This window comes from Dermacentor silvarum, chromosome 1, assembly GCF_013339745.2.
Source record: "Dermacentor silvarum isolate Dsil-2018 chromosome 1, BIME_Dsil_1.4, whole genome shotgun sequence".
NCBI classification, from domain to species: Eukaryota; Metazoa; Arthropoda; class Arachnida; order Ixodida; family Ixodidae; genus Dermacentor; species Dermacentor silvarum.
The window spans coordinates 288,430,440-288,442,903 of NC_051154.1; the positions used below are offsets into that span (position 1 = coordinate 288,430,440).

The 12,464-nt window shown below is 42.9% G+C and overlaps 1 protein-coding gene across 2 annotated transcripts in view; it reads right to left on the reverse strand.

Annotated features, from left to right (window-relative positions):
* LOC119437199 (syntaxin-6-like) overlaps positions 1–11,272 on the reverse strand; it is a 65,578-nt gene extending 54,306 nt beyond the window's left edge. Inside the window, exons 1-5 of one of the 2 annotated variants that reach the window (XM_037704253.2) lie at positions 11,043–11,270; positions 9,866–10,035; positions 5,395–5,489; positions 3,371–3,433; positions 3,037–3,138 (exon numbers count right to left, since the gene is read on the reverse strand). In XM_037704253.2, coding sequence (XP_037560181.1) covers positions 3,037–3,138; positions 3,371–3,433; positions 5,395–5,489; positions 9,866–10,035; positions 11,043–11,077 — 465 coding nt within the window. In that variant the 5' untranslated portion in view covers positions 11,078–11,270. Of the gene's footprint in view, positions 1–3,036; positions 3,139–3,370; positions 3,434–5,394; positions 5,490–9,865; positions 10,036–11,042 lie in introns of both variants that reach the window. The other variant, XM_049660356.1, reaches the window with a different exon arrangement.
* Between the last annotated feature and the right edge of the window lie 1,192 nt (positions 11,273–12,464).

A 12,464-nucleotide genomic window follows, 5' to 3' on the forward strand; every position in this document is an offset into this window, starting at 1 on the left:
GCATTTTTATCTTGACATTTTATAAATTTATGGCGTGGCTATTCGTTCACCCCGAAAGTGTGCTTGGTGCGAAGGTAACTTGAAAAATGACTATCTAAAAAATTTATGTTGCGAAAAAAAAAAAGTAAGACTGTCACGACCTTCAGCACGCATTGAGCTATGCAGTCAATACTCAACGAGCCTTCCATCATGTTTTTTAAGCTCTCCAGGCCCTCCAGAAAGTTCAAGAGAGAAAAATTCTGCTCAATAAAATGTTCTCAAGGTATCACTCTGAAACTTTTATGGAAGTATTAGGGAGACATTCTAAACATTTGTGCCAATTTTCATCAAAATCCATGAAGAAATGAGGAAGTTGATTTTCAAAGCCACGTCCCCCCTTAAGCTTAACAAAGGGCCTGTTATTTTTTTTTTTTTTTATGTGCTCAGGGGTGGGACTGTCCAAAGTCATTTTGGCGCAATTTCTGGAGCAGGTCAAAATGCGTTTTGGAGCAGACAAAATTGCATTTTGGAGCAGCTTGGAGCAGACTAAATTTCATTTTGGAGCAACTTGGAGCAGATAAAATTTCAATCTGAAGCAGTTTGGAGCAGGCCAATCTGAATTTTGGTGGAACAATGGAATACGGCAGCGCACTTCTAAACCATGACGAAACACAGAATAAACTAACAGGAAGCTCATAGTGGAAGATACTAGAATATGGAAGAGTGGATCGAGCGGCTTGGCGCATGCTTTCCTGTAAACCCGGAAACATCGGTTGCACAACGATCAAACTACATATTTCCACACCTACGCTCATGACGATAGCGGGAAATGTTCTCAAATTATGCGGTCCAATCGATGCTGTAACATAATTTCTGTGTCACCATATGTCACCGCAGACCAAGAGAGCCGCAATCAACCCTGGGCTGGTATAATGTAAAACTATTCCAATCCGTTTTGTTGCGATAGCAATTATATGGGCACTCCAGGCGCATTTCTGGCGTTGCCATGATGTTCCATACAAAGTCCAGGAGCGATAACATCATCACCGCACGCTATATACTGTATGTGCGAGTGAAAGCGTGAAGATCAGCGGACGATGGCGGCTCAATCCCACACGCACGAGAGAGGAAATCGGGGACGAAGCACGCAGTCTCCCATCGCGCATAAGGCTACTGCGGCGGCTGCTGCGCATGGCACGGCCACGCGGGCCTTATCTTGGAAGCGATCTGCGATAGGGACATAGTGCGAGTGGTGATAGCTTCATGTGTGCCGTTTTTCGCCGCTTAGGTCATGTTCAAGCGAGGCAGCACAAAGGTGAATTCGCTCGCTGCTGCTGCCTCGCTTGCTCACTCCAGTGTTTTCCCAGCAAGTTTCTGCGGTAATCGAATGAGAGGTGTACATGTTTGCTTCAGCATGCGTGACACCATGCTTGTTAATTCAGTGAGTGAACACATGTTTACAAGTTTATACGGCCGATAAAACTACTATTCTTGTTTCTTATAGCTGTCTACTAATTTGGTATCGCAGTCGATGCTTCGCGTTTCGGGCGATACTGCGACGTTTTATTCCAAATCTGCCATTAGCCCTTCGCGATAGGTCAAAATGGCTCACGCCTCGCCCATATGGGCATAAAAACAGATTGGAATAGTTTTATGTTATAGCAGGCCTTGGGGACCAGACGCCCACCCGCTTCGCCCGCTGCAGCGCATGCCTCCAAAATATCTAGTTCACTCACAGTGCTCAGCCTACATTTTGGTGTTTTGCACCTCAGCTAGGGAGCACTGCACCGCTCGGCCCACTCAACCGTATTCTAGTACACTCTAAACACCATAGAGTTAGTATACTAACTCTAGAGGAGAGCAAGTCGAAAAAAAAGTGGGAACGGCATAGGCGCCGCCACATTGCTACGACTCATTTTTGTAGCACTAACAATACTCAACATATTATGCAAAAGCAATCACTTACACGTAGCACGTAGGCACGGACAACTTTTGAAGTTAATTCCGTACATTTTCCAGAAAGACCGGATGGCTATTCAGAAAATTTCGATGTAAAATTTACAATGTCTAAAAGGTTGCGTTTGCAGGCACATTAACTACATGGCGCTACCATACTGACGGAGGCTCGGGAACGCATTGATCGCGTGCCTCGTCTGAATCACATTCGCCGTCTGCACCTGCGTGCCTGCATAGGGTAGCAACATGGCAGCGCCCTTGCGGTTCCCAATTTCAATACATCGGCGCTATGGGGAGCTTTTCCTCTAGAGTTGGTTATAGTAACTCTATGCTAAACACAGCCGCCCTAGCCGTTCCGACAACAGCGACAACAGCCGGCAGTGGCCGCGCGCGCGCCTGCCACTTGCCGGAAGCGCTGAGAAGTCCAGTGTTATAAGCGCGAAAATTACGAGAAACTCTGCGGGAGGTGCCGTCACGCGGTGTGCGTAACGAGAAAGGCTGCACTCTTTTTCAGAGAACGAATCAGCTTGCTGTTCGCGGCCATTGCCAAAGCCGTTCTGGCGCAGCGTGGCACAATTTCAGTCAATTTTCTGTGTTTGGCGCAGTTTAGCGCAGGAATTTGCATCTGTATCAAAAATGCGCAATTGGCGCAGGAGTCCCACCCCTGTGTGCTATTATTTATATGCAGATCTCTGGAAGCTAGTAACACTGCAACTTTATCGGAAAAAAAAAGGGGGGGGGGGGTGGCACAGCAAGTCGGAATACCTAGCCATGAACCACACCTTCTGCAGCAAAATGCGAGAAGAAAAAGGTACTGAGCTATGCTTCTCCAAGACACCACATTTCTTGCAACACAGCCAAAACTACATCTTAAATCAAAGGCGACAGAGCCAAATAAAGCAAGAAAACATCATCTTTTGCCACTTCTAAGCGACAACCCCCCCCTCCGAGTTTTACTGGTGCACTGAGTTCTATCTCAATGTACCAATAAAAGCTATGAATACCTAAAGAATGTAATGCCTTTCACCAGTGCCATATCAACTAGGCACGCAGCACATGAAGGATTTGTTTTACGAAATGGCAAGTGGACAATCTGCACACCTGCTGCTGCTGCTGGGTATGATCCAGTAGCCGACGAACGGGACTCTCGACCTCATTTCGTAGGCTTGTGTACTTGGCTGTTCGTGACGAGTTGAACAGCTCCTGGAAGCATACAGTAGAACCTGGTTTATACATCACCACACACAAGGTAGTGACTCGTCGCTCATGCTGAACACCAACCTTGCAAATCAAAATGCATAAGCGTAACTTTAATGGAACTCCTGCTAATGCATGACCAATATTTATCTGGTCACTTCAAATGTAAGGAAGGTCCCAAACAACCACGGCAAAAGCATTACCTCAATATCCACAAGGAAATGGAAAAATTCCTTACCATGCTGGACGGTCTCATTTTCTTATTTTTAGCTTTGCTTTCAAGAATTGCTTCTTTCATGCACTGTACACGTGGAAGAGAAGGGCGAGGGCACACTGTTTTAGGTGCTAAATGACAAACTGCAAAATAACTTGTTTGCTAAGGTGAACAGAAGCCACAGGACTCAAGCTAACACAAGACAATGCCACATAACACGAGAAATGGGGCGTAAGCTCTGTGCATATTTTATATACACACGCACTAATTTACAATTTGCCTTTAGTGTGCTGACGCTGGGCCATAGTCTGCAATGGCTAACATGATGAGGCCAGAACCATGAAAGCCAGCAGCAGCCTTTGGTCACCAACAGCCTATGTGACCCTCAAATAAATATTTGTCTCTGTTTAGGTGCTGGTGTGTGTCTCAAGCAGACAGTGCACTACAAGCATGCAGAAAGACCGACCATTCCCAACTAATTACAGAGGCTGCTAAAACTGTTTGATATAAAAGTAACAGCATGTACTGTGCTCGTTATGCAAATTTTGTACAAGATCACTGCAAGAAAACCATGAAAGGCTCTTCTAACACTTGCAAGGAGGTTGTGCTCAACGTATCCCTGATTGTATTCGATGCTGCTGCATTGAATGCCTTTAAGCAACAACAAAAAAAATACTGTAGGCCATCAAAGCTAGCAGTGCATGTCTCAGTGTTTGCTTAGGTACAGTCGCGTGCAAAAGTTTGTGGGCCAAAGGTGCCACGATTTTATTTTATTTTCTTCGCAGCCTGGGCATTCCGGCTCAAATCAAGAACGCACGACTTCGTGCGCGTGTTTGAGCAATACAAAGTATTAAGCTAATTCGAGGTCGTGGAGCTGCGCTTGAATATATTTAAATTTTTTGCTGATGCCTTGGTCTCCACACTTTTGCTCGCGACTGTACATTCATGAGACGATGGGCACGCACAAAGAAATACATGGCACACATTGACACATTTCAACGCAATTGTTTGATCCCCGTTTGCTCCACTGAATTTAGTACTATGCACCACAAGATTACCAAGTTCTCATCAATAGTGGGGGCTATTGGTGGGTCAACAACTGGACAACTAGACACGATTCAAGCCCAAATATTGCAACTTCTTGGTCACACCACATTGTACCAAACCACCATGAACTTCCAATATAATAACTATTTCCAAAACATTTCGCGTTGCGATAATAATGCAGCATAAAAAATACAGCTGCAACAAATGGGCAAGGCTGTCGCACACACTGCGCCAACTTTTACATAGATAAAACTGCTGAGTTTGCTTTTATGCGGCTATACGACAAAAGTTTTATAAAGAAGTTATCGGTACGACTTCATCTTTCTGCAGCAGACAGACCGCAGAGCCTCCATTTCTTTAAGACACAAATGCGCTACAGCATGCTGCCTCAAAAAGGCCTGCCCTACTGTCTTGACCTTTTAGTGACAACAGATCACGATGTGTTACCGTGCTGTTGGTAAAGGATCTACAGAAAATCCATACGAGATGATAGGAAAAATAAATGCATGAAGCCAAAGTAAGATGATCCTGTCAGTGTTTAACACAATACACAAACTTCAGCACCTATTTATGTTTCACAAGTTTGAAAAACCTGTTTACATCGAAACAAGTACCCAGAAAATCTATGTCTTCTTCATGCTCCTATAAACATGTTTATAAAGGTATGCAGTGATTCCATCACAGCATCCATCTAGGACACCCTCACGTTGTTCTACCAACACTGACTGCATGATTATCAGGCTGATCGGCATCCTTCCATGGATTCGATATCAAGGGGCTTGAATGTATAAAATGCACCACTTCCTGGGCAAATAAATATGGAAAGAACATTCACAGACAATGCAGAAACGGCGCAAATACAGACGACAGCTAAAGGGCAAGACGCAGCAGCACATCCTGTGTCCTTCAGCTTTTGTACCATGTTTGTGCTGTTTCCTTCCCCATAATAAGTCACCAAATAGCTCATATTTGCACTCTGCTGCAATTCATCTATGACTAACCTTGACTTCATTCTTGGACTGCTCTATGAAGGCTTTTCTGCTTTTGATTTCCTTGTCATCAATCTTAAACTTCTTGGGATTTTTTTCAACAATAGCTGAAAAAACAGCAGTTAAGGAAAAATGGAAGCGAAAAAAAAAAAGAGAAGAACAAGTTGTCAGCTTACACATAGCAAACTTTATACAGCTGTCCACAGCTTTTATAAAGTACAGAGCTATATACAGCTGGCAGTACGGTTACTGCCACCTGTTGGCCAAGTTACCCAGCACAGACTCCTTGAACTAGCATCAAGACTTGACAGGAAGCAGGGAAAAAAAAAGGTGTAAATATAGGATACAGGAAGAACATGAGGCTTGACCACATGGCATTGGCGTCAGCTCTTATCTGATTGTGGGAAAAGCTACAATTATTTCAAGACAAAAAGCTTCTGGAACCAAACCACTTCATACAATAAGGTTTCTCTCCCGTTCCTCTGTCGACACGTTTCAAGAAAAGACACGCGAGTGTCACCCAGAATGGTACATGCCAGATGTTGGCACGCACACCTTGAAGATCGGGGTCAGCAGGAGCAAGTTGCGTGTTCACTTCAGGAACGCCTCCACACTGAACTATGATCCTATGTGGGAACTCTGCATATTTTTGGAATCTCACTCTATCCACATGGCCTGTCGGCACAATGGCCTATACTGCCCACTACCTGGCACACACTCATGATGTGCCCTGCACATGTCCCAAGTAAATTGCACTAATAGCTGCTATTGTAAATGCTATAAATTTAGCAAATAGTCCCTCTATACTTTTCCACAATCAGGCAGCACCAGCTGATCGGAACACCGTATGTGTGGTCGGGCCTTTAAAACCAGTGTGGCTTCCTTGCGGCTGCTTGAATATTGCTTTCTGCTCATATACAGTCACTGCAGTTTTATGTCAGCAGCCTATTCACAGCTGAACTCAATGGCCCACTTGTATTTAAAGGAAGTATGGATGTTAGTGCCATAAAGGTTATGAATCAAGGCAGAGAAGATGCAGCAATAAAAAAGTATACAAAAGAAATGCAAATAACTAGTGCAATCGTGACATGGCTCCAAGAAGGCACCACAGTTTTGTACTTCTTTCTTGCCTTCGTCACATCCATGTTTAGCATTTATTTTTTTGCCGCCAAATATGAGCACTTATTATGTACCATCTAATCCAGAGAGCAGATTTGTAGCTAAGAGGACAGTGAAGAGCACCAAGAAGTTAGTTTGGTTGGGTAAAAACTCTTTTTCAATACTGAACTTTTATTTCTCTATCGAAAGAAGGTTGGTTATTAAATGGAAGGGCAATGTCTCGGCTTTTTCCATTTCGCGCCCAAACCACAGTGCCGTTATGTCAGCATGACATAACAGATACGAAAGTATTTTTGCATGCTTGAGCCGTTTTAGCTAAGGAAATATTATCAAAACCAACTAGGTTGAGTCCTTAGTTCCTTCAGAATGCAATGCAATCCATGTTCATCAACAAACTATCAACTAGTCACGAGCAGGCATTGTGCAAACGTCATGACATCACATTAAGCCCAGTCTTTCGTTTCTGGCTTACCATGACTCTGCTCACAGTAAGACTGGCATTTCTGGCATTCAAGAAATGTAATTTACCAGTCCAGCTCAACTTAAAAGGATATTAAAAATAAACACTAAGTTTAGACTAATAAAGTATTGTTTCAGAAGCCCATTTATTCTTATTTCATGGTGATAGGTTGATTATTAAAAGAGAAAATTAATTCCAAAGTATCTGATCATGTTTCGGTCCAGCATGGTTCAGTAAAAGTTCTTGAAACTTGCTAAATTCGGTTTTCGTCTCTTTCAGAATTACAATACAATCCACCTTTACCAATAATAACTTAACTACGCCCAAATAGATGTCAAAATACATGATATTACGGGCAAGTTGGTGCACAAACATGTACCACCACCAGCCTTTTGTTTATGGATCTTTTCTGGCTTATCAAGTCTTTTTTGATGAAAAGGGTGGCTTTTTTGGTGTTGCAGACGGGTAATTTGTCCTTAATGTATCTTTAGCATTCTAGTGTCCCTTAAACATTCTTGTGTACCGTTTAAAAGAGCCACCCAAATTTTTTTATCACACTTTGATCTTCGGAGTGATGCAATGCAACCATCCAAATGCAGCTGAACATGCCAACATGCACTAATAATTTTATAACAGGATTTGTCTACAATATGGTTTTTTCTTAAACTGTTGAAGCTAGTGCAAGTTACGGAAGAGCAATGTCCTAAAAAGAATTTTACATTTATGAACCGTGCTTACATTAGCACAATTCTAGAAATAAAAAAAAAGAAAGAAGACGTGATGAAATTTTGGTGCCAATACCTTTTTTAAAAACTTCAGTGGAAAAGGTGTCCTACTGTGTATATTGCCTAATTTGTAGGCTGCACTCACCTTGCTTGGATCACAGATAATTACTAAGTTACTGTCAATGCAAAGTGACCACAGGCATGGTCATAATGCCTGCTCAATGATCCAGTTCATATCCATGGTACCCGACCAAGTTTCATTCAAGTAAACAGTCAAGTACTTTATTTCTTTGTTGTTTTCTGACAATTATCCAAAAGGCACCCATCATTACTTTAAAAGAGCAGTTAAAACAAGCCATGAAAATGTAACTGGTTAATCTGCAAAAACAAAACACTTGGCTGTTGGCTGGAATGTAACATGGTCGGGTACCACGGATATGCGCTGGGCAATATATTGAGCAGGCATTTTGTGCCTAGGATCACTTCGCTGTACAGATAGAAAACTCAGCAACACGTGACCGCATGTACACATGCTACTCAGGGTCTGCTCCTGTGAACAACAAAGCACCATGAGAGATGGCAGAACGAAAAAAATGAAAAGATGGCCTTCCTTAATATTTTCCACAGGATGTCATATTTAGTGTCCATCCTAGACATAGGAGACGTAGAAAACTGTATTATGAATGGCAGACGTTGCAAAAGTTTAATTATTAAATTTGGGGTTCAACATCCTGAATATGCACGGTGGGCGTATTGGAGGACTCCGGAATTATTTTGACCACCTGAAGTTAGGTTACGTGCACCTAAACATAAGTAAACAAGCACTTTTACATTCCTCTACCACTGAAATGTGACAGGGAATCAAACCCACAACCTCGTGCTCAGCAACTGAATGCTATAGGAACTGTGCCACCACGGTCGGTGGTAAAAGTTGATAATGCCATGTTCAGCAACTCTTTGAAGATGCAATTACAAGCAAATATACAAGACACTGTCTAACTTTGCATCAAAGGAAGGCAAATTTCCCCCAATGGCAGTTATGCTTATTTTTTTTGGTAACATGGTGAAAGCAGACCAAACCATTTTTATGTGCAGATAAAGTCAGACACAATCTTTAAACACAGATGTCGCACATGTAAATCTATACCATGCCTTTTAAAGATGAACTTTCACTAACATTATTGAAGAATCCACATGTGAATGTTTTATTTGGCAACAGCCTAGTTCTTCTTCTTGCGCAACTGCTTTAGGCTCCTTAGCGGACACATTGTGCATGGGAAATTATTGACACAGAGTCTATAAATAACTAAAATTCATAACATTTAAAGATGTTTGCATTTGAAGTATACATTTATACTGAAAACTCAGACACTTATTCTAAAGCACCTTTGGTATGCTTGCTTTACTACAAGGATAGTGTTTTGAGATATGCATCCTGAAATCTGTCACTCACTGCAGCTAATTTCCCATACTGAGGCAAGAATCCCGGCACAAAGATGCACCCCACAGTGACCCACAGCTCGTCGCATAGTCACTTCTTATTTTCGGCATTAGCACAATTGTTATAAGGTCTGGCCTGCTTCCAGACTAGCGTGCAATGTGTGATGAGCTGCGTCACCGCAGAGTTGCACTGAGATTCTCACTTCGGAATGTGATATCAACTGGAATGAGTACAAACTTCTGGTTGCATATAACTAAACACGAAATTTAACAAAACAAGCTTGCTGTAGCATACAAATGTCTTCCAGTTTACAATATAAACGAATACTGTAAATACAAAAATAAGGAGGTTAATAAGATTTAGTTGATTGTACTGTCCAAATTACCCACAAATTAGGTGTCCACCAAGAAGCCTAATGCATCTGTGAAAGCCACATTAACATAGCTTGCATAGCATTTTAAATTAAAAAAAAAATGACAGTTTAACTTTGAAAGCTAAATACAACACTAAAGCAATGTGTGAATTCTCTGCAACACAGCACACATGACTGACCACAACCTCACATGACAGAACTTCATAATGAACCTAGATCAAGAATAAAACCATGAATCTTGCCACTAAACACAGACTTCAAATTAAGAAAGCTTCAGTGTAATGCATACAGAAGGAAGTGAGTAGTTAATTCAAGGGCTACATCAGGTAAACTGCCCATAATGAGAGGCATTAACAAAAGGATACCGACAGTTTCCTCAAGGTCTTCTAAGTCCCATTCTATGCTGCGCAGACCCTTCCGGAGTTCACTTGTGGTCCAGTCAATGTCTTCTTTGCTTGGTAAGCTTGATGGGTCTTGGTATTGGTTCCACCTCTCAAATAGTGTTTTGTTATTGGCTATGGCCTTAACAATTTCACTGAAGAAAAAAAATCGCAATCAGCACATGTACCACATTCACAACTTCAAGCATATTCACATGACTGCAAGCAGCAGGCAATTTGGATAAGAGTCTGAGGTGTGTGGATTTCAAGAGCCCAGCTGAAGAAATTAGCCAGACCTATGGCACATGAAGTAGACCAGCAGTATTCTAAATGACAGTAGGTCGGTACTGCTTTGTTAAATTTCTAAAAGAACCATATTCCGCTAATGTGACATTTTACACAGCACAGTGAGGTCATGTCTGCAAGGATGCAATCATGTTTGATTTATTATTCAATACAGATATGAAAAAAATGAGACCTTGTTTTGCTGCTCCTTGCGACCTAAGTTGGAAAAGCATCCGCCCAAAAAGATAACATAACACAATGGCAATAGAGCGCACTGTTTGAGCAGTCGGGTCAGCTTCTGCTTAATCTTGTGCTTTATGCGGCGATCTGCAAGGACTTTTGTGCCCTTATCGCGACCTTTTGAAACGTAGGCGCTCGGAAACAAAAGGCGAACGATATCAATGTAGTCTTTCTCCGCGTTCAACACTGAAGCGTAGCGGTCAACACTGCAGAAAAGCTGCATTAAGGAAGTTATGAATTCACTGTTGCGAGCAAATGCTTCGTGCATACGCTCGTCTCTTTCGTCAGCTGATACATTTATTGAATTTTGTCTCCCGATCACGCATAACGCACGTCGCAGCAGCTGCGGCATTCCACGGTCAATCAAGAATAGAGCAGCTGCATAAAACAAAAAAAGTTAACAAGCAAAACTTGCGCAGCAGATGCGTAGAGCGGAATTCCTTTGCAGCGAAACAGCTCAGTTTAAACTGCATCTCGATACTAATTATCCAATATTTACTAAAAGCAGAACATTAATTAGCACGCTATTCGCATTTAAATTCCTCTAACTCTTCTTTATTTTACAAATCAAGGTATACAAGTCAGAGAGAACGGAATCGGCAAAAAGTTGAAGGTAATGTGCGTACAGGGAACTTACTCTTTAACGACAAAAAATGGATCCTCAAGACTCATGGCCTCTGCGATCCACTCATAACAGTCGTGGCGTCCGTAGTGGCATGTGGGGCTCTTGTGACAAGTCCCCCGCTATCGAAAAACAACAGATATCCCACAGGAGAGCTACACACGTAGTTATCAACCTTTGGCAAGACCCCTTAGCAGTCAGAGACGAGCGCCGATGACGTCCTCGTTCAAACAAAAAACAAAGCTCACGATGCGAAGCCCAGCGTTGCCTGCGTCGGTGAATCATTGTTGCTTGCTAACATCGCCAATGCTCTCAAAGTAGTTCCGCTGTGCCGCAGCCGCCGATCTGTCGCAGTCATGCCCGCAGCTTCTTGTTCTTGTTCCCTAGTGAAATGGTGTAACCCACTGGGGGGGATCAGACATGAATCGTGCGGTGAGAAAGCTGTTATTATTTAAAGTGCCTACTGATGCATATATGAATGATCAAATATCTCAGTATTGCAGAGTAATTTTGTTAGCATAATAAATATTTAGAAGAATTTTTGCATTCTGGTAAAAAAGGGGTTTTGCCCGCACTGCTGCACCGTTCTTGCTCAAATTATGCAGAACGATTGCAATTTCGGGTCTGCTTCGTTTAATATAACACTTACCGCAGTTAATCCTGCTTTATTCGTTTAATATAACACTTACCGCAGTTAATCCTGCTTTTTAAGAAAACAAGTGCAAATTTGCCTTCACTTATGGGATGCGAGCAGCTGCAGCGACGAAGCAAGCATAAACCTGTTTCGCCGCCTGCCGGCAGCTGCAGAAAGCAGCCGGTCAGGGAGGTTTGCCGCGTGTTCCAGGAGCGGGCAATACGCGGCAAACCCACGACCTCCTCGAGGAGGTCGTGGGCAAACCTCCCTGACCGGCTGCTTTCTGCAGCTGCCGGCAGGCGGCGAAACAAGTTTATGCTTGCGCCGTCGCTGCAGCTGCTCGCATCGCCATAACTGAAGACAAATTTGCACTTGTTTTTCTTAAAAACCAGACAATTAACTGCGGTTAGTGTTATACTTAACGAAGCAGACCTCAAAATGCGATCGTTCTGCAAAACTTGAGCAAGAACAGTGCAGCGGTGAGCGCAAAACTTTTTTTTTTTTTTCGAATAGGCGCAGCGGTCTTTTTGACTCGCGCAGAAAGACACGGAGGGCTTCACAAACGTTCCTGTGGCTGTAACCCAGTATGGTAGCAGAACGGTAGAGAACTTTATTTAGGTGCTGAGGAGCGCTACCATTCACGGCGGTAGAGCAGCGTGCCGCTCTCATGTCGGGAGGGGTAGGCCGAGCCTCAGAGCAGCAAAGGAAAGAATTGCTGAACCCGAGAGTAAAATTCAAACCGAGGTTTCGGAGGGGTTCTTCTAAAAATCACTTCCTTGGAATAATGACCGGCGGCATGTCAA